At 37.9% G+C, this 23,109-nt stretch overlaps 1 protein-coding gene across 1 annotated transcript in view; it reads left to right on the top strand.

Moving 5' to 3' along the window:
• Positions 1-9,663, top strand: part of LOC139743487 (aquaporin AQPAe.a-like) — a 40,584-nt gene extending 30,921 nt beyond the window's left edge. Inside the window, exons 4-6 of the mRNA XM_071653970.1 lie at positions 4,437-4,656; positions 7,633-7,728; positions 8,898-9,663. Of these exons, the coding sequence (XP_071510071.1) occupies positions 4,437-4,656; positions 7,633-7,728; positions 8,898-9,095 (514 nt within the window). The 3' untranslated portion in view covers positions 9,096-9,663. The remainder of the gene's footprint in view (positions 1-4,436; positions 4,657-7,632; positions 7,729-8,897) is intronic.
• Positions 9,664-23,109: the final 13,446 nt, after the last annotated feature.

The following is a 23,109-nucleotide window of genomic DNA, read 5'->3' on the forward strand; positions in this document are numbered from 1 at the left end:
GACACTGGAATACAATATGGCTGATATGTGGTTTAAAACAACTATTCGTAGTCAGGAGTATAACTGTGGAATACCCCCTCGTAGATTCCATGACTTACGAAAGGTAAAGCAATACCCACAGTTTCATATAATAATTTGAATTCTTCTCCTCCATTGAAATAAATGTTTTTGCTTCATTAAGATGAATTTTGTAAGATTTCTAATTTACCTGATGAGAAATGCTTCCTTTTTTACCAATATCTCATCCCATGTAAACGGTTAAAAAAAATGTTTGCTCTTGAGATTTTACTCCAATATTGTTTGTATTAACCCTTTTCTATGATCCCGAAATGTCATTGACATTGCATGTAGATATTAGTTGTCTCTGAGAGTGTAAAGGTTAAAGCAGTGATTCCGCCTCCGAAATCCAAGTCCCAATTACACTGTACCAAGAGATGATTGGTGACTGCACGCATAAATCAGCTGAAATGAGGATCCACATCTTCATTCTCTATAGCATGCTGTCATTTTCATAATAGGGCCAATGCAAAATGATAGGAAATAAATTCTGATCAGGCGTGTGTGCAGTTGGAAAGCAATGGAGCTCTGTGGTTGAATTTCAGATAGATTACTTGCATACATCCGGCCCAATTATGGTGTCGACATTTATGCAGCCCATACAAAGGCATCTCTAGAGATAAAAATTTACCTTTGAATTAGAGCACTGGGGGAAAAATTAGGCCAAATATTATTTGCACAGTAAAAGAGAAGTACAGAGTCGCAGAATGTCCCTGATTCTTCAGGAGTTTCCATGAACTCCCCCTGTTCTGACAAGGGTTTAATATTTTTCACACTCTCTTCTCTCTTCTTCTTCTTCTTCTTTTCTTTCCTGCAGTTGTTTCTTTTCTTTCACTTGTGATTTTGCCACTTGAGTTTCAGATCCAAATTTTGAAATCAAATGTTAAGAGTGTTCAGAGAAAGCATACAGAGTAATCCTGTGTAATGAGCTGTATTATAGTTTTTAGAGAGCGTATTATCAGTAGGCATTCTAACACCAATATTTTTTGTCTGTCATATAAAAGATTATCATAATAACTTCACAAATTTTACAAGATCTAGCAGTGAAATGAAAACATTGTAATCTAAGTTCAGGCACAACCCGAGAATAAATGATTTTCCCTGAAACCACCGAGCTCGTCCGACCTTGTCATACTTGAAAACAACTAAAGTTTCCCACAGTTGGATCCGAATTGAGTTTAACAATAGATTCACAAAAGCAAGAACGTTGATGAAAAAATAGCAAATTACAATGTATGATAAGCTCACCAGAAAATATGAACGATGCACCTGTGAATTAGGTTTACCGTACAAAAGAGCATACCCAGTAGTCAAAGTCTGCTTTCTAAATTATGACTTATTGCTCCTCCCCCTCCGCCCCGCCCCCCACCAATCTAATAGCAGAGGTGCTGACTCTTGGCTTTTTTCCTTTTCTTTTTTGTTGTTGCAGTATTTCTGTTTGGAAATTGCCAAACGTACTTTGTAGGCCCCTACTGCAGGTTTCATGGAAAATACTGTTTTTCCCAAATTGTGTTAGTACAATGGTACATGTACATATCACCATACTATTTGCAGGAAAGGTAAAAATACTGGTTTCCTTTATAAAAAAAAAAAGTCTTTTCAGCCCTCAAAATACTGCATTGCTGAATACTGTATATGTGATATAATATTTCACGAGTCTAAATTTTCGCGAATTGGGAATTCCAAACGATATCACGAGTGGTTAAATTCGCAATTGTGGAGTCTTGTACTGAAAGGAGAAATGTACACGCGTACATCACATCCACATCGGGATCAGAGTCGATATTTTTGCATGACTTTAATTTAGCGAATAGCACCTGACTCACAAAATTCGCAAAAATAAAAACCTGGCGAAATATTTGGCGTACACAGTTTAAGGATGGCATCACTCTATAATAATAGCCACGGTCACACTGGTAAAAGATTACAGCGTTCAGGAAATCTTACAAAGCCTTTGCGATCTATAGTTGTCCGTCCACACTGGCAGTCAAACTTTCCAATCTTTGTTAAAGTTCTTGAAGTTTGAGGCACTGATGCTCGTACGCAAGAAAGAAGAAAGAGCGCACTGTCTGACGGCTAATGATCGTGACATTATGCAAATACCCAAGGAGGCACCGCCCGCAAGGTATCCAAATACCTGGTATGTACCGATGGATGCTGCAAACATGTAGTGGACTGGTCTTGTGACACATTCTGTGAAGTTTCGGTTGCTTGCATTCATACTTCCTGTAGATGGAAAAGATTGGTGCGGGTCAGGAAAATTTCCCTAGTTTGAGTATCCCCAAAAGCAGTTTCGCAGGAAGTTTACGATAACACTGGCAAAACTTCGAGATCTTTGAGATCTTGATCTTTACTTCTTGATCTTTGCCTGTGCGGCCAGAGCCATTGAGTCATGCCAAAAACTTGTAAATTTATACACATGAAGTCCAGTTTTTGTGCATTAGGTGATTTCAAGGCAGGCAATCCATTACTAGCATGCTTTCTGGTTGCCAGGGACAACCTTTGTTCTCTACAGGTAACAGGTGTGCATACACACCAGTATTGATTGATGCCACCTGTACTTGGCAATTTGAATTACAATGTAGTGTGATTATCAAGTCCATTGTAAAGTCCATAATACTTGTCATCATGTTAATGGAAAAATTTGTTTATTAAAAAAAAATGATATTAATAATATGAAAGTTGCTGATTCAGCATAAATTCTATACAATGTGTCATTAAATGCACTCTATCATAAATCAAAGTTTTGCTAGTTTATTTTAAGAGTAGTGTCATTCTCAAAATATTTGAGTGATGATCAGTGTTCTATAGAAAGTCCACACCTGTTGGTATCATTGTGCTATTAATGCATTATTCTCCCTGACTGATTTCGCACATGACACTACGTGTGTGCATTCATGCCTTGGTAACAGCTGTGCCAAGTACATTGTACAGCTGTATGTCTTCTTTAGACCTCATGCCACCACCTACACAGGATTTCCTATTCAGTTTCATTCAATAAGCATTTTCTCACCTTGATCATATGTACATAGTGTAGGGAACAATGGTTTTATTCAGATAATCTGGTCTTCAATGTAACATTAGCAAGCTTTAGATCTGTGTCTCCCTTGTTGGACAATTAAAGGGATAGTACGGTATTGGTGGGGATGAGAATTGGGCTTTTAACTTTATGCGAGATACCAAGAAAACACTTATGATGTAGTACAGAGCATACCATTTTAAGAGGAATTCAAAGTTTATTTGATGAAAATCGGGTTTGGAATGACTGAAACATCAAAAAACAAAGGAAAACAAAGCGATCATAATAAAGTGTGGATCCCACACTTTATTGGAATCACTCTTTTTGGATATCTCAGCCATTTCAAAACCAATTTTCATCAAATAAACATTGAATTCCTCATAGAATTATTTCAACAAAAAATGTTAGAAACCTGAAAATAGGTCTCAACCAAAACTGCACGATCCCTTTAAAACAGCTGTCTCGCACATGTACAGAACACTATTTTTATTCTATTTATTTTGGGGGGCCTATTTAGCATCATTCCTGTCACAGATCTCGAGCTCATTATCAAGGAAGGAATGTATCCGGTACAACTCGTACACTGTAGGTACTGTATAAAAAAGAGAATTGTGCCTATTGGTTGTGTAAGATACTACATGTATGTCAACTTTGGCGGGTATGTACACCTTGTACCTATTGTTCTGCAACAATTTGCTGTTGCCCTGATTTTGGGTAATGTGTACATTAATTGGCAGTCACATATAGTCGCTGGGGTGACAAGACCTTGTATCTGCAATTTTGGTGAAAATGACTTTTTTGGATTAATGGTCAAATAATGGATTAAGTGATGTCCTGTCCAAATCCTAACTGTCTTACTCCAAAAATGAAGCCACCACGGCATGTCAAAGGAAGGGCTATCCCATTCACCACAGTGCTTTGGCCACCATGTTTTTGCCTCTCCTGAACATTTGACATTTTGTAGATACGAGGTCTTGTCGCCCCAGCGACGATAATGCAGAGTGATGCACAGAAATTCACATTGATATGCATTTCCTAAGATGAATTATTTTTTTTTTTGGATGGTTATAAAAATGTGCAACAGCATCTGGTGAGATGTCATTATCTTGAATAGTTCTTCTGTAAAGCTTGTATGCTCTTTTATATAAATGGTATTAATTACCTGTTTTATACCTTCTGTCTTATAGTACGCGTCATCATATTTTCTTTTTTTTTCTTTTTTTTTTTGCTTAATTGAATGAATGTTCACTAGTAATCCTAGATACTGATGAATGGAAATATTGAAACATTAGACAGACAATCTGTTCCACTTGTACCAAAGTCGTGCCCCCATCTAATGTCCTTTCTTTTCTTGTTACAGGATTATTCCAGACGCTCTCCAAGAGAGCCTAGGTGCTACAGAACCCTCGGAGCAGATTACCTCCCATCAAGCCTTTGGCATCGAGCTCATCCTCACCTTCATCTTTGTCTTTGTGGTCCTGTCGTCGTGGGAATTGAGGACGCATGGTGGGGTCTACTCCTGGCCCTGCTGCCGATCGCTGATTCTCGGCGTCGCGTTCAGCATGAACACAATGTGGGGGGTGAGTGGAACGAGAGTGGTATTGTGCACTTGTCATTGAGGGCAACAGCTAATAGCAGGAACTATGCAATATGCATGTTGATTTGTGCTGATTTATGATAGTGTCAACATCACTCATGTTCAAATGAATATTTATAGTTGCGTTCAAACGGTGATCATAAACCTCAAGGATTGCTATCTTCGAGGATAAGCTCTTGCCCCTTAAACTACGTATACGACACGCGTTCACACGACAAAGCTTGTTCTCGAAGGTACATTGTACATGTAGCTATCCTCTAGGATAATCTCCTGCCCTCATAACTATGAGCGAGTCTCACTCGATAATAAAACCACAGAACCGGAAATTTCGCGATGACATCAGAACTGCGGAGGGTGTAATGCGTTTCGACTCCATCCACGCACGTGTAATGTATTTACGTTGACCCAGAAGCAGAGGAAAACGCTGAGATGGGGGGCTGACTTCATGGAGAGGTCACTCTTATCTACAACTTCTTTGATTATCCTGTCTACTAAACTATGGGTGGGCTTGTGGATAGAGCACTAACCCAGAAATCATATGACATTAGGGCCCGAATTCACAAAGGTGGTACAATTGAAACCATGGTTTAAACCATGGACAATTTGTATGGAGCGCCAATTGTCGCATGGCCTATTTTGTTATGAAATCAGTCATATTGTCGACGAAATGACTGATTTTGTAACGAAATGGGCCATGTCACAATTGGCGCCCCATAAAAATTGTCCATGGCTTAAACCATGGTTTCAATTGTACCACCTTTGTGAATTTGGACCTAAAAGTCTTCTTTGGAATGATACTCCCCTTTGAGAGACTTTCCTCTTCTTTTGTTGTCGTTGTTTTGTGTGGCTTGAAACGTGATACTGTCATAGAATATTCATTGTTCCTGTGGAAGGTAATTTCGAGCAGTCAAGGAAGTGAATGTGTATATCATCCCCAGGAACTGAACAGGGTAATGCGACTGCACTTCCCTCTGTCATTAAAGGGACTGTACATCGTAGGGAGACTATTTTTTTGGATAGCTCACCTGAACCACAGGCTCAAGTGAGCTATTGCGATCGCCCTTCGTCCGGCGTCCGTCGTGCGTCGTGCGTAAACTTTTTACATTTTCATCTTCTTCTTGAAAACCCCAAGACTGATTTTCATCAAACTTGGCAGGTAGCATCCCTAGGGGGTTAGGAACTCAATTTGTTAAAATGGGCACCATGCTCCATCCAGGAGGCCCCCGGGGGGGCCCAAACCCCCAAAAATTAAGGAATCTGTAAAAATCTTCTTCTCTAGAACCAGAAGTGATAGAGCTCAGTTAATACTATGAGTTAGTACATTGATGACTGTAGTTTCAAGTTTGTTCATGGCAGAATCAGGGGTGCCCCCCTTGGGACCCAGGGGAGGGGGGTGGGGAGGGATTCTAACGGGGCCTAAATTGTACATTTTCATCTTCTTCTTGAGAACCCCATGATCCATTTTCACCAAACTTGGCAGGTAGCATCCCTAGGGGGTTAGGATCTCAATTTGTTAAAATGGGCACCATGCCCCACCCAGGGGGCCCCCAGGGGGCCCAAACCCCCCAAAATTAAGGAATCTGTAAAAATCTTCTTCTCTAGAACCAGAAGTGATAGAGCTAAGTTAATACTATGAGTTAGTACATTGATGACTGTAGTTTCAAGTTTGTTCATGGCAGAATCAGGAGTGCCCCCCTTGGGGCCCAGGGGAGGGGGATGGGGAGGGGTTCTAATGGGGCCTCAATTGTACATTTTTATCTTCTTCTTGAGAACCCCATGACCCATTTTCACCAAACTTGGCAGGTAGCATCCCTAGGGGGTTAGGATCTCAATTTGTTAAAATGGGCACCATGCCCCATCCAGGGGGCCCCCAGGGGGCCGAAACCCCAAAATGAAGGAATCTTTAAAAAATCTTTTCTAGAATCAGAAGTTATAGAGCTAAGATAATACTATGAGTGAGTACATTAATGACTGTAGTTTCAAGTTTGTTCATAGGAGATCCAGGGGTGCCCCTCTTGGGGGCAGGGGGGGGGGGGGGGGGGGGAGGGTTGGTTGGGAAGGTCCAAATGGGGGCCTGAATTGTACATTTTCATCTTCTTCCTGAAAACCTCATGATGGATTTTTGTCAAACTTGGCAGGTAGCATCCCTAGGGGGTCAGGATCTCAATTTATCAAAATGGGCACCATGCCCCACCCAGAGGGCCCCATGGGGCCCCAATCCCCCCAAGTTAAGGAATCTCAAAAAAATTTGGGCCCTTATTGTACATTTTCATCTTCTACTTGAGAATGCCTGGTCAAATTTTGGTAGAGCTGTGAATAATTTAGATTAGTGACTGCGTGAAAGGTGAACTTGCGATACTCAGGTGAGCACTAGACCAGCGGGTTTCTTGTATTTGCGAGGATTGGCTATTCTCAGAATGTCTTTTGGAATCCCCGCAAGGCAATGGAGAATTCTCCCATAATACGTAGTGTCTTGCAAGTTGCCCAATTTGGAAAAGATACCGAGTGGTTACAAACTTCTTTCCACTGGCCTCCTAGTCTAGGATCTGCACCCTAATTCCTCGGACAATATGCTTTCATTCCAGCGCGCATAATTAATGATGAGCAATGCTATTCTAGCAAGCATGTGTCAGTCCTGATTCTTAAATGTACTGCAATGGGTAGGGAAAGGAGATCAATTCAATTTAAGAACCATATATCAATCAAAGAATCATAATATCTGCCAATCACTTCCCTTTAATATACACTGGTTGTCCTCCTTATACTGCATTGGTGGTTTTAGTGGTTTGCACATAACACTTTGTGTGGAAATGTAAGGTACCTCTCCAGGGCAATTCCAAACATTCCTGGAAGTTCTTCATCTTAAAGGAGCTGATTATCATTCACCTATATGGTAGTGATCACTGTGTTGGTATCATTTCATTTAATTATTTTATATGTATTTCATATTTCCCTGCAGTATGCCTTCACCAAGGCCAGCATGAATCCAGCCAGGTCTCTGGCAGCGGCGGTTATTCTCAACAAGGAGGAAAACCCATGGCTCATTTTACTAGAGGTAGGCAGATGATTAGACAGGTATCATGTAGATTTGTTTGTTTGTTTATTTAGTTAATTAGTTTGTTATTTGCTTGTGTATTTACTTGCTAGTGTGTTTTATTCATTCATGTACTTATATACAGTACGTGTCATTTTCTTATTTATTTTGTTATTCTTTGTAAAGGGGGGAAAGGATATCTTAAAGAGCTAATGCCAGACCAAATAATGTGCATTATTTGTTTTATGAAATTATGATGTTGGTCATTGTCATCTGATTACAGTAATTAGTCTTGAGTGCCTGCATTGTTTTATGGACACAAAATACGGTAGACAATGAAATTTAGCCTAATTACTTACATTGTTTTAATCAACACTAACTAGTGGTAGATGATGTTTCTAGACCCTGGAAGTTTAAAGGGACTGTACAGTACTGGTTGAGATGGGATTCAGGTTTATAACATTCCTAAGTGAGATAATGAGAAACCTCTTATGAAATATGAAAGAGCATGTAATTTTAAGAAGGAATCAACATTCATTTGATGAAAATTGGTTTTCAAATGGCTGAGATTAAAAAAAAAAAAGTTATAATAATAAAAGGCGACAGGCCACGCCTTTTATTAGGATCTCTTTGTTTCACCATGTTTTTGGATATCTCGGCGATTTCAAAACTGATTTTCATCAAATAAACTTTTGATACCCCTTAGAATTACATGCTCTTTGACATCTCATAGAGTGGTTTCTAAATATCTCGCAAAACGTAAAAGCTAAATCCTCACCTCAACCAGAACTGTACACACCCTCCAACGATTTAAATTCAGCGACAGCCATTTTAGCAAGGTTCCCAGGCCACAGCACCAGCTACATGCTAATTGAACCTCTCACACAAATGATTGCATTTACAAATGTGTAATACACTGGTGATTGAACTGAGCATACAGACTAGCAGTTGTTAGTACCAGTCATTAGTATACTAATCCCCAGTGAAAAATAAATTAGGCAAAATAAAAAGGCTGGTAAACTTGGTAGCTCTCAGCCAGTCATTTTTTATTAAGATCTTACAATTGTATGATTAGTTTATAATGAAGAATTTACACTTCACAATTTCCATCAAGAGCTATACATGCCTTTGTTATGAAGCATCCTACTTTGTATGTATTCATCTGCCTGCCTTCTGGTGCTCTCATGCAGGTTTATCTGGCCGGACCAGTGTTAGGAGCGGTCGTCTCCGCCCTCATCTACAAGTACATCTTTGCCACGGCGATGGCCACTGCCGACTTGGCCCAAAACGACCGCTGCTCGACGATGGACTCTGAGGAGGAGAACATGGTAGCGCTACAGAGTATCAGTTCGCCACTGGGAAGGACCAAAGATACGCGCGATCTTTAGTCTTCCAGGGACAACGGATACCCCGCCTACTGAACAGCCAATCTCCATGGAAACGGGACGACACTCCTGCAGTAAAAGAGACTACAAAAAACTCAGTCTAAAACTGAAACAAATCAAAATTAATTCTGAAATAATGATTAAAGAGTTAAAATGATGTGACAGAGAGAATGCAGTGGATTCAAATGATTATTGAAAAGATGAACGCCAAACATTGTCTGTATGACTCTTCTTCCAGCTTTACCAGGATAAACTTTCTTCCACCCAGAAGGATGTTTGAGCTACAGCAGTTCCCGAGGTCGAGGACTTCCTAGCACATTTGCCAAAATTCTGTAAGGGTCAGGGGTCGTAGGCATGGCTTCCTGCCTGTCATTGCTGGAAGAGACGAACACACATCCCGTTTCCCCGCCCACTAAAGCTCTCTCACTGCCGTTGATGCAATACTGCCATGCTTTTTGTAGGACGTGGGTGGCTCAGGATGAGTCTGAGTAGGAGACTACATACCCAGCGAGACATGTTGGATGCGTGCCCTCGTTTGCTGCAAAGGACAAAAGTGAAGGTCCTCATGGGAAGAAATGAAGGAATTTGACGGATCTGTACAGCTCATGGTCTGTGGAAATAGGATTAAGATGAGCTGATAAATAAGCAGGAGAAATGAATGGTTGAAGAAGTGTCAAATCGAAGCCATGTGTAACTTAATGCTATTATGCATCCTTTTTTTGGTAGATGCGGTTGATACGTAAAATAGATGTATCTGATTTCGTTATATGGTGTATTGAATTATGTGGAAGACACAGGCTTTGAAAGCGTCTTTAGCAAAAAGGAAGGCTGGTTTTCCTTCTGATTTACCCATTTATTAATCAAAACTTTTCTTAAGGTATTTTATGTGAATTATTCTTTTTCTTTTGTTTTGTTTTGTTTTTCTATTATCCTAGCTATGGCAGTGCTTGATAATTAAACCTCTTTTCCCTGTGGCCTCTTCAGGCCCCTTGAAATTTTGAAGCTGAAAAACTGATGCTCTCCCTCCCCCCCCCCCAAAAAAAGAAAGAATATATGTGACCCGCTACAACAAAAGGATCCTAAAGTCGCTGACAGGTGAGCCGAGAAAATCGAGTTTGAAGTCAGATCACCAAAATCTGTCAAAACGTTCGGATTTCTGTCTTTACATAATTTTGTAGTCTAATGTATCTTCTATCATCTGCCGAAATTTCGAAGCTAAATGATCAAAGGAAAGGCCTGAAAATAGCATTTTTCTGGGCCATGCTTGGCTCGCCCGTCAGCGACTTTAGGATCCTTTTGTTATAGCGGGTCACATATGTATATATATATATTTATATATATATATTTGGTGGCCTGAAATAAGGAGACATAAAATAAAAATCCACTTTCAATCTTGGTTGCCCAATGGTGCCACGAAAAGATAACCCTTGTGGAAGTTTGGTGGCTTTACAAATTGTTAGTGCCCCTGGGACTCTCATGGTATTTCTAAAGGGCAAAGAGGTACAAAGTTATTGAGCCGAGGGAAAATTGTTTGCATTTTTTTGCATGCATGCAAGCTGTTTCCTTTGATAATAACATTCCTATTTCTTTAAAAAAGAAGAATATGTACTCAGTCCTGTTTTATTCATCTTTTTGTTTGCTTGTTTTTATATTTTTACTGATGAATTATGGGAGACTGGTGGAATTTCCATATCTTGCATATGTAACTTTCAACCTGTTTCACCCTTGGAGTTGTCGGGAATATAAACTTAACCTCTGGTCATCAAACCAAATTTAGGTTGTAGTCAAGTATGACCAAATTCATTGTCATTGTTCCAAAAATGTAGCATTCCATCCTCCTGTACATCTTCTTGAAATCACACCAGATTTACTAGTTGAATATGACCAAATTCATTGTCATTGTTCCAAAAATGTAACATTCCAACCCCTGTAGAAGGTATTTTTATGAATGCATACTCTAGGTTAGCCAATGTATACTTCCATTTTAGCTGCTCCAGAATTTACATTCCTCTCTCATGTTACTTCTTCCAACACAGTTCTTCCCAGGGGGTCAACGAAACCTGCTAAAGCCAGGGTTGTTGAATATATGATATTTATTTGTGATGGTGGCAAGTGTAAATTTCTTCCTCTGTGTTGCGAGTCGGCACAGGCAGATTCGTCATAGGAGATGATCAACTTTTAGAACGTCATCACTTCTTGCATTGTTGGATTACAAGCTGAATTATGATGCTCTCACCTGCAGTATATGGTGAGCTGGTACCACGAGCACCAGGGGTCCGTTTCATGAAAGTCTTACAAGAGACTTTTCGTCATAAAGACACACTTATGAGAGACTTCATGAAATGGATTTGAAAGTCTCGTATAGTTACATATGGTATGAGCGTCTTTAGCAGTATTGAGATTTATGTAAAGACTTAAATGTGATGACTTCATGAAACGGAGCCCAGGTTCTGTCGCCTACCTTTTGAAGATGGCACCAGCCAGGGCAATTAATGTGTGTGATGTCTCATGAGAGATCTTGTATATGAAGAGTGGCAGATATTCTGAAAAGAAACACAAATATGCAACAAAAAGACAACGGGATATTTTACACACAGGATAAGAGTACATACTGTATGCTCAGTTATTTTGCAAGGGGAAGCTGTATTAGTGTGTGTGTTATTCTGGGTCCATGGCTGAATCATTACATGATGTGTTCTGTGTTTTTTTGGTTGTTGTTTTTTTTTTTCATTTGTTTTGTTTGTTTGTTTTTTGTTAGAGTATGATATCTCTAGAAGAATCTGTTTGAATGTGGATTGCCATTGATTATCTGTAGCTGTTGTCCTCCTTTCTTATCAAAACTATTTTAGACCATTCTTGTTTTAACCTGGGGTGCAATTATGATCCTTTCATTCCAGAGGTAGTTTAAACCATTTTTACCTTGCACGCAAAATGTGAAGGGGAGATTGGAATTGTTGAGATCAAAGCGTGTCATTCTAACCCAAAATAACTTACAATTCAAGAATAACTTAATTTGAAGGCCGATATTTATTTTTTCAAATTGACATGTAGTATATCACTGTAGTAGAGTAACTTTACTGTGCAGTAGACTAGTTTTCGTCTAATATCATGCATATACATTGTACTTAACTACAATAATCCACAAAGCCCTGAAAGTCATTAAAATATTAAAAGCAAAAAATTGTGAAATTTCACTAATGGGAATCAGGCTGATAGAGTTCAGGTGCATATTTGCTCAAATTTTGCATGATACACATCAATGACATATTTGATCATTTTGTTACAGTATGTATCTAATCTTCCTGCATAATGCATGTTTTATTGGTTTGATGTTGGAGTTGCTTTGTGCAATACAGTAGCAAGAATTTGTAGGACAAGGAGCATTCATTTCCAAAGTCCATTTGTTTGTTGGAGGTTGCAAGGTTGCTACCAGTTCTCTAGATGTCATGCTACATTTACACATTCACCCGATGGCCACAGCAGCCCCATTTGCCCGAAACCTAGTGCGCCATGGGTAGATGGGACATTCTCCTCTTTATTTCTCCGTATTCTAGCCTTACCGTTCCAGTATTCACTCCTGTGAAAATGCAATATCAGATGCCGTTTTCACAGCGTGTGGTCAGGCTAGACTACACGTTCTTCCGGTCGAATCCCACTACGGACCGCCCAAAAATTTTATTACTGCTTGTTGCGTTTAAATAACGTTTGTTTGCGTTCACATTTTATTATGGCCTACTAGGTTTCTTGTCAGCACCGGGACTGCCGTGGCCAAATTTGTATGGTTTTAAGTATCTGTCACGGCATTCACGGCAATCATGTTGTCCATGGTGGCCTTAAATATGATTGCCATAGCCACCAGGAACACGGTGTAAATGTAGCATGACATTCATAATGGTACTACAAGCTTAAACGCCATTGTTGAGAATGCAGCATCATCAATCATATCTTGCAAGCAACATGCACAATTGGTCTGTTTGAAGCTAACATTAAGAGGTGTACATAACAAATGGATTGAGGTCATTTGATTCCATTTATTACATATGGAAAGAAAATCATTTTGAATTTGAATTTTTAATTTGAATTTAAACTTTGCAGCTTTATGGGGAAAAAAAAAGAATTTTAAAAAAGAAGAAAATGGGAAATAGCTCATGGAGAAGTACACGGTAGCACACAAACAGACCAGTAGACACATTTCACAGTATTTAGATATGATAAGATGTACCTTTCTGTCCAATAAATCAATATTGGGATCATGCATTAAATATATAATTGCTGTGCATTGCAAATGATCACAAAATTCACTTTACATCCAGCTGCAAGTATTAAGGAAGAAACACAATTTTGAGAAAGTTAGGGTTGTGCGAGTTATTGAATCTGCACAGCACGTAACTTTTATATGACGGAATTGTGATTGTGACTCTCGATGTATGCTCACTTGGGCAACTGGTGGAAATTGACTGAAATGATGTGATATGACCAGGTTGATGGGTTTACAACTGTGTGAACATGTCTTGAAGGTACTATATACTGGCAGTATTTTAAACTGTATATGTATGCACTATTTATTGACTGTGTACATACCAATATCTAAAGGATCTAGCGTGTTATTAATCATGTGTGTTAAAAAATAAACCAGAGTTTCATGATACATTGGTTAATTCATTAATCAACTGTGAGTAGGCCTACTATGTATAATAGTACTGACATTTGTGTTCCCAGTCTTTGTATGAAGGTTTTTATTCCAGTACCTGTTGCATGCAGCAGGTGTTTGACTTGTATCATGTGGTGTAGGTTGTGAACCATACTTTTTATATTTCAGTGTTTGTATTAGCTATATTGTAATTTGGTAATTTCTTGAACTGATATCTATTCAAAGCCTGCAATTTGCATGCATTATAAACTTGCTTAATATCCCTGGATTTCTTACTATTTTGTTTCAAAAATATACTATATTTTTAGGATCAATGTACTGTAATAGGTTTACTGAGGTGAATTCATGTGCCACTCATGCTTACAATGTGCATTTTATTATCACAAGGGATTATAACAAGGGATGGTATAGTGTTGGTTGAGAAGGGGCGTCAGGTTTCCAACTGTTTTTGTGAGATATGAAAACCCTCATATGAAATATGAAAGAGCATGCTATTCTAAGAGGGATTCAAAATTTATTTGATAAAGATTGGTTTTGAAATGACTGAGATATCCAAAACAATGGGATCCTGATAAAAGGTGTGACCCACTTTGTTTTTGGATATCTCAGCCATTTCAAAACCAATTTTCATCAAATCAACTTTGAATTCCTCTTAGAATTGTATGCTCAGTAACGTTTCAAATGTGGTTTGTTAATAGTATCTTGCAAAAAGTTTAAAGCTCAATCCTCATCATCTCGACCAATAGTATATCATCCCTCTTAGAAAAAAGAAAAAAAAGAGATAGACTGCTATTTCATCACTAATTACAAGAGTTGGTGGGTTTCCGTGTTTGTGTGTACACACACATCACATTGCAATAATCAACTTTTAGAAATCTGTTATTCTTGATGCAGGCATGAACAAGCCTTGTGTCTTTTATACTTTTCTTTCATTCCTCAGTATGTTTTACTCTTCTTTCTCTTCCCTTCTCCATCCTCCCTCTGTCTACTCCCTCTCTCTCCCTCTCTCTCTTTATCTCTCCCCCCCCCCCCCACTCTTTTTCTGCTTTCTGTTATGGCCATCTGTTTGTAAGACTTTCCAAAGATGCAAAATGCACCGTGTTGATTATACAGCTCTCTTATATTTGTTTTTAACATACTTCTCTCATATTCTGGTTAATTATCTACTCAATTCAAGTATTATCCCTGGGTTTGCTGTATGTTTCATTGTCATTTCTCTTTTATATCTGCGGATGTATATTTTCCTGACACAAACAGCCTAGTGATATGTTTGTTCATTGTGATTTAGACTCTTAGTACATGCATTTCCTATGCAGCTGTCACTAATGCTACACACACTGCGGTATGAATGAATTGAACCAGTGCACTGCTTGAAAATAGGTATTATTGATATAAATATTCGAGGTTTTTTTATTAACATTGACTATTGTTCCTTCAATTTCAGGGATGTTGTGATTTCAGTTTTTATTTCAAACCCAAGCTTTGATATATGACAAAGTGAGCGCACTGATTTTTAAGGAGTTGGTCATGTGACCAAAATCGTCTAATCATGGGTGCATCACTGTCTTTTGAAAGGTTCACGGTGGTTTTCCTTCAGTAAGATATGACATTATATAGAAGATGTATATACCACAGGACCAATATGTGTCAAATGTGTCCTGGATACACTGAAGTGTATGTGTATGTTGTCTGTGTGTGTGTGTGTGTGTGTGTGTGTGTTTGTGTGTGTGTGTGTGTGTGTGTGTGTGTGTGTGTGTGTGTGTACAAAAGCTCTGTGGAGTCCCATCGTCATCCTGTACCTGAAGGTCAGGCTGAGGAGGGTTCCCGTTAGGGACCAGTAATGGGTATGCACAAAACTGATCTATTATTTGATTACGCAATCACGGAAGGGCAAGTTAGTTTCACATAGTTTGTCTTATCTTATATGTTGGTGAGAAGGGCAGTAGAAATAAATGTTTTACTTGTGTAACTGAAACTATTGACTTTACTAGCAATCTACTGCAACATTTATTATATCAATCATTCAGACCTGTATTTTGCTTTCATGTGAGGTACTGGGAGAAGATGCCACATAAAGCTATGCTCATGCCTGAATTGTTTTTATAAAAATACGATATGTCGTTATCAGTAATTCAGAAACTAGTCAGGTATTTGTAGCAAATGGTTACTTATTTGGCAGCAAATTAATCGTGTAATTGTTGATTAGTTTCATAGTTTCCAGTAGTTCTTGTATTTTACAGTATTCAAGAAAAGAGGGAAATTCAAGTGTTTAAAATAATGAATAGATATACAATGTAATGCACAGATCTGCCTATCTCCTGCCAACTGAACTTAAATTCGTTTGTAGTCATATTCATCATAATGCATTTTGTAAGAGGAATTTGGGATTTTAGTACGCTTACAATCCAGAAAACTGTATGGTTTAACATCGCATGTAGATGGATGATTGTTTTTTGAGATCTAGATGAATTTGAATTTATTTACTGACATGACAGTGCTAATTTTGCATAAATACCTGCAGGTATATTACATAGAACAATCTTCGCATAATATGCAAACATGTCAATGTTAATACAACATTGAACAGGTGTATGAACTTGGATTGTCTCTCAGTGGAAATTGGCGTTTCAACTTGGATCTTGTAAGTCGTGTTTTGGAGGAAAAAAATAGAGAAAAGATGATGGAGGAAAGTTTGCAAGTTGCTGCTCACTACTTAAAGGACAAGTCCACATTCATATATACATGTGGATTGTGTCAATGCAACTATATTAGTACATTGTAGAACACAGTGAAAGTTTTTGAAAAATTGGAAAATCTGTATCTGCGCCGTCACTGCTGAATGAGAAGACTACTACCGTGTATGATGTCATATGCGTACAACAACGATATAAAGAAAATAAAAAGAGAATTTCACAAAAGTGCAAATTTCTTCGACTTGTTACTGTCATATGTTAAGGGTAATATTATTCCCCCTTGCCTTCTGAAAGAGAGAAGTCAAGTGTTCTTTTGTTATTCGAGAAAAGTGAAAATATGTTAAATTCTCTTTATTCTTTCTTTATACCGTTGTACACATGTGACATCACAAGCTATAGTAGTCTTCTCATCCAGCCTTGAGTGAGCAGAAACTTCAAAAATTCATAACTTTTGAACGGATTGTCTGATTTTCCTCAAACTCTCACTGATGTGCTCTGCTAATATTGCTGCATTCACTCAACACACATATCTATGAAGGTGAACTTGTCCTTTAAGACATGTACACGATATTCATTCTATAGTCTACTCGAGTGTTGAATCATTCCATTGTATTGTTGCTGGCATACCATAGCCCCAAAATTCATTTGATGATAATGTATAAATGCCCCGTCCATCTACAGCTAGATTTTCCTTCTGTCTGTTTCCCTTACGCTAACCTTAGCAATCTCTATTAGAAATATATCAATCTATTTATCTGTTTCTTTCTTTCTCCTGGTTGTACTGTTTATATCCTTTGTAGTTTGTGGTGATGTGTACTATTTACTATTATTTTGTATGCATTTACACACCCTATTAAAAGGTTCCTTGTAAAAGTCACAGTGAAGTATTAAGAGCTGAATGTCGGCTGAGTCAGGAGCAAATGTTTTACTGCACTTTTTCTTGTCTCATGGGGGAAAAAAAGGAGAAATTCTATGCAACAAGAAATACTGGCATTGCAGAATTTGCAAACTTAGTAACGTATGTAGCGAAGAGAATTATCATGAATGGGGATATCAGTGACCAGAATGCACGAAGGTAGCTGAAATGATATCCATTGTTCAAATTTAGTCACTTAAATTTCGTCTCAACGAAATGTACTTTCCACATGGGCGTGTCAGCGCGCGGTAATTTTAGGATGTGTCGCGTGCATTTACTTAATTTCAATGAAATTAACTTCATTTCGATTATCTTTTTCAACTCTGGCAATTGAGTGTGTGATGTATAATGTTATACAGAGTACGTGTATTTAAAAATTTCGAAGTACTGTGAATATGACATGCGGAACAAGGCTGCTGTTTGAAAAGTTTTCGTAAAAGCACAAGTGTAGTTTTTAATTTCCAGCTCAATAATTGTTTATGTTTTATTATTATTAATATTATTATTATGTATTATTATTATTATCATTATTGTTGTTATTATTATTATTATTATCATTATTATTATTATTATTATTATTGTTATTATTATTATCATTATTATTATTATTATTATCATTATTATCATTATTATTATTATTATTATTATTATTATTATTATTATTTATACATGAAAGCAAAGAAACAATTATACAGTAACTTAAGAATAGATGTGTCGCATAATTCCGGAAAACTTTGATCGGTTTTCAAGCAAAATGCACAATTATGTGCACAGTCAAATGAAAATTGTCATTTTATAGAGATCATAATGGAATGGATGTGAAATAAAACGTTGGTAAACGCAGACGTACAGTATATAATGCTTGTAATGTTACTTGTATAAGTAACAGGCGCACACACGAGAGTTATAATCCTGTTATACAAAGTATGCATTAATTTTACAATCACCGTGGAAATAGGGATGTTATGGAAAGTGAGTTTTGAATATTTGCACAACCCAACACCAAGGAATCTACCAGTCTTTGCCTACCTGATACTTAATGTGGCTAGCGGTACTCACTCCCCCCCCCCCCCCCCCGTATTCCCTTAATTCTTGTCCCGTGCGACTGTAACGATACTCATACGGCCGAGTTACACTGGTCAGTGTTTTCTAGTACAATGTATACATAGTCAAAGTTATATCTTGTGTATACAGTTGAACCTCGTTGAAATGTCGGATATACCGAGTTCTCTTATAGATCGAACAAGGTGATTTTGCAAGGTCCCAACTCCTTGTATTTACAAGTGTATTTAATTTTGTATCCAGATATTATGAGAAATATGCTACTGTATAGCGTGATTACAGTTTAACTCTTGTTCATTTCTTCGTTATAATTATGTTCACTTGTGCTAGTTCGTCTGGTACAGAATGTCATTGGAATGTGCGTCACCAACCTTGATATTATTACGATGTTTTTTTGTTGTTTTTTTCTTTCTTTTTTTGTCATTGAGTGATCAGCGGCGCACTTGGCTTTAAATTTATCTTCATGTCGCAGTATGGTGAATAGTTTATGACCGTTTTTTCTCTCTCTGTTCTACCTCTGTTTGGTTTAATGGTCATGGTTGGTCATCTTTTCATTTTAACCTTGTACTTTTGAAGTTTGTGTATGAAAACATTTCGAGGTCAATACTTGTTATGTGTTGGCATGTTAAACTGATGAGACATAACCCAAGAACACGTTTCTGTACGGCGTCTTGTTTCCTCATTGTGAGTGGTGATCTTTTCCTGAATGGGCTGTAGTATATCTGTGTAGTGCGTTCACATTGACATACTACTGTGTTAGTACAGTGCGTTCGATAGCGAGCATGGTACAGCTGTACTTGACAATTCGTTACAACTTAAGGAAAAACTCGGGTTCAAAAAAAAAAATTATCTATCTGTCGGGGTTATAGGGAGATTTCCTGTGCAAGAATGAAAATACATACTAGTAGTTCACGACATTGAACTATAAAGAAATCAATGAAAGTCACGTGGTACTCGTTCGAGCACTAACAAATCTTGTAAATACTCTATTTGATATCTTCAAGATGAAAAGAAGATATATTGTGATGCATTCTTCGATAGCGACCGATAACTTTAAACAGTTGCACTATTTTTTTTTCAAAGCTTCATGCCGGCGTCTTCTTCAGGGCTTTGTTCCAAACCCTGAAGACGCGTGACTTGTTATCCACTCTACGTATTTTATTGTTTATTAATTTGTTCGGTTATAACGAAATTGCAATATAACGAAAGAAAACTGCTGGTCCCGACTTCGTTATAACGGGAGTCCACTGTAATGCAGTATAATCTCATCTTATCATCTTCTGTGTCCTGAAACCAGCACATGGACTACCTTCCCCATTTACATTATGAATGTTCAAAGGAATGGAACAGGCCTTAGTATTGGTTGCGGTGGGGATTCAGCTTATAACTTTTTGCGAGGTACAGGTACTTATAGAAACCACTCTAAAAGATCATACAAATCTAAGAGAAATTCAAAGTTTTCGTGATGAAAATCGGTTGTGAAATGGCATTAAACAGTCAGAGATATCTACAAAGTAAAACAAAGTGATCCTTATAAAAGATGGGTCCCACATTTTATTAGGATCGCTTTGTTTTGGATATCTCGGCCATTTCAAAAGCAATTTTCATCAAATATCAAACTTTGAAGTCCTCTTAGATTTATCTGCTCTTTTATATATCATTAGACGTTTCTCATTATCTTGATGTATACACTGTATATACGTGTATATGAAGAGTTTGTTCGCCAGAACTGATAAATCCGTTTTTGCCTATTGGAGATATCTGCGATTAAAGGCCAAGAAAAACAAAAAAGAATAATAAGAAAATGTTGGCTTCTTTCGACCATATCTTGAAAAATGCACCTTTATTATGTAGTGACCAATATATCATTTAAAAGATATTATTTTGTACTTTATGACAGAGACCGTACTTCAAAATCTTCAAAAATGGACATCGGTTTTTGCGAACAAACTCTTCATATATATATATATATATATATATATATATATATATATATCCTATACTATAATACTCGAAGTTGTTGTTGTTGTCGCGGCCTTATGTATTTCCTGTTTTATTTAGGCGTTGCTGGTTTCTCTATCTCCTCCCGAGCCGTCGGCTCCGGGCAGCTGCGACCGGTGCCGTCGGCCGCAGGAGAGTATCCTACATCGAATGGCGCGGGTTTCGTCCCCTCTCCGCCTCCGTGTCGACGTCGAGGACGAAAAAGAAAAATTAATTAGCTACATGCATAATGCATTTTTGTGCGTGACGAAAGAGCCGAGCGTTTCAATATTCACGGAACCTGCGCTGGCCTCCTGCTTTCTCGATCTTACATCTTTTAGCTTGCAGAGACACTGGGGGATACTAAAGATGATGGTGCAGCGAAATCTCTGACATCTTCCGGCGGACGCGCACGCACGCACACAATGTACCTCGCAGAACTCTATACACACTCTACACTGTGTGTATAGTTCTGTGATGTACCTTTGCCTCCGCCTGTTACGTGTACTGAATGTATTGACGATGGTTACACGAATCTGTGTGTGCGTGATATGGACTACAAGGGCATTTACGTACAGTTCGCCATTATTGGCGTCCCCAAATGAAAACAACGAACGTTGATACGTAATTGTATTTTGCACAACTGCAGAATACTATATGCAGCTCAGGTACGTCATTTAGTTTGCTCGCCGTTTGCTCTCAAGTCCGGTGTCATTGTACGCAGACTGTTTAGGACGCGGCTAAATATATTTGCCGATCATACCCTTACATATCAGATTACACGCGCAGCTGTGTCCATTCGTTTACTGCAGAGCTGCTGTAATCATACATATTCATAAGATGAGCGGACGTAGAGGAAAACCTCGCTTTGCCGACCGCCTATTTTTAAAATTGCAAGTGGAAATAGAATGTGTGGTTCTATGGTCTCTCAAACCAAGTTTTGGTGACAAAAAAAAAGAAGAGGGAGCAAATGAAGACGAATGCAGTGATGTATATATTCTTCTTTCTTCCATAACATGGGAAAAATATTAAAGAAAAAAAAATACGAGGTCGTGAGAACCTACTCCCACGGGTGCCTATTAAACCTGATGACTATGATCTCCCCCTCCCCAAATAATAACAATGATGATGATAATAATGATAATAATAATAATAATAATGATAAGGATAATGATAATGATGATATAATAATAACAATAATAGGAGCAATAATTGTAGGCCTAATATTAATTATGATAATGTACAATCTGAAGCAGATGTAGTTCTATATTAATATGATATATCAAGCCAAGTTTTGGTGATTAAAAACAAAAAGGAGGGAGCAAAATTATGAAGACGAAAATATCTTATTTTTCTCTCATAACGTGGGGAAAAGAAACATGAAAAAAAAAACACAAAACAAACCGAGGCCTTGAGACCAGCCGTGGATTCCCGCGGGTGCCCGCGTGGATGCAAGAGCAGGGGGTAATCAAAGTCATAGTGTTAATATCTTCCCGTTTCGACGGGAACAACCTGTGGGCAGAACTTTCGGTGAATCTCATTTGCGTTTTTGGTAATTTTTCCCTGAATGTTTTTGTTTTTTGCCCTGCGGAGGTGGAAATGTGTGTGTGCGTGAGGGGGGGGGGAGGGGTGAGGGGCAACAGGACAACGGTTGGACTTCAACGGGTGCAAATAACCCCTCGAAACTCAAGTTCTATAATAAAAGCAAGTAGTGGCGGGAATGATCCCTACCAATGGACCGGATCGCCTGGCATATACTACAAAAATGTATTACAAGTATAAAATATCTGGGAAGGGTGGTCATTTAGAAGACAGCACAATTAACGAAAGAATGAGAAGACTTTTCTTTTTATTTCTTCAATAAAAATGTGCAAAATCGTATTATGAGAATAAAAAATAAAACCCCTCAGACCCGAGGATTTCCACGGGTGCTGCTAGTGTATATATATATATAGATAGATAGATAGATAGATAGATAGATACAATTGTATATAGGGAAACTCGATATACGAATGCCTGTGCGATCATGTTCCAAGATTCTACAGCTTTCTACACTTTCTACAGTGCGCTCCACCTAATGCTGCATATTGTGTGTGTGTGACAGTGCTAATGAATTTTCACAGTGATATTAACAATGAGGTGTTCAACACCTCATTGTTAATATCACTGAAAATTCATTAGCACTGTCATTCCTGACGAAGGGGGAGGCCCCCCAAAATTCGGATTTTGAATTAAAATCAAGGCAATTGACATTTAATGCATTCCTCTATTGTGACATCATTATTGCTATATATATATATATATATATATATATGTATATATTTATGTGTATATATATGTATATATATATGTGTATATATATGTATATATATATGTATATATATAATATATAAATATAAAATATTATATATATATATATATATATATATATATATGTATAATACTGTGTATACATACATTGTATATAATCATCAAGAGAAGTTGGAAATCTGAAGCCCTTTATCAACCGAAACTGTACCATCTTTATAATATATGTATATATACAAGAACGATGGTTAATAAATAGTACAAATTTTCTATAGCTTTAATAATTTGTTGACCCCAACGATCCTTGAGTTGTTGGGGCACTATCAACCTGCTGTCGAGACTAGAGAAAGAAAGATCGTTGATGGATGCCTTTATTTGCATGTACAACAAACACTCATCACCTTGTGC

This window comes from Diadema antillarum, unplaced genomic scaffold, assembly GCF_040938485.1.
Source record: "Diadema antillarum isolate AM-2024a unplaced genomic scaffold, OU_Dant_1.0 seq00001086_RagTag, whole genome shotgun sequence".
Lineage (NCBI taxonomy): Eukaryota > Metazoa > Echinodermata > Echinoidea > Diadematoida > Diadematidae > Diadema > Diadema antillarum.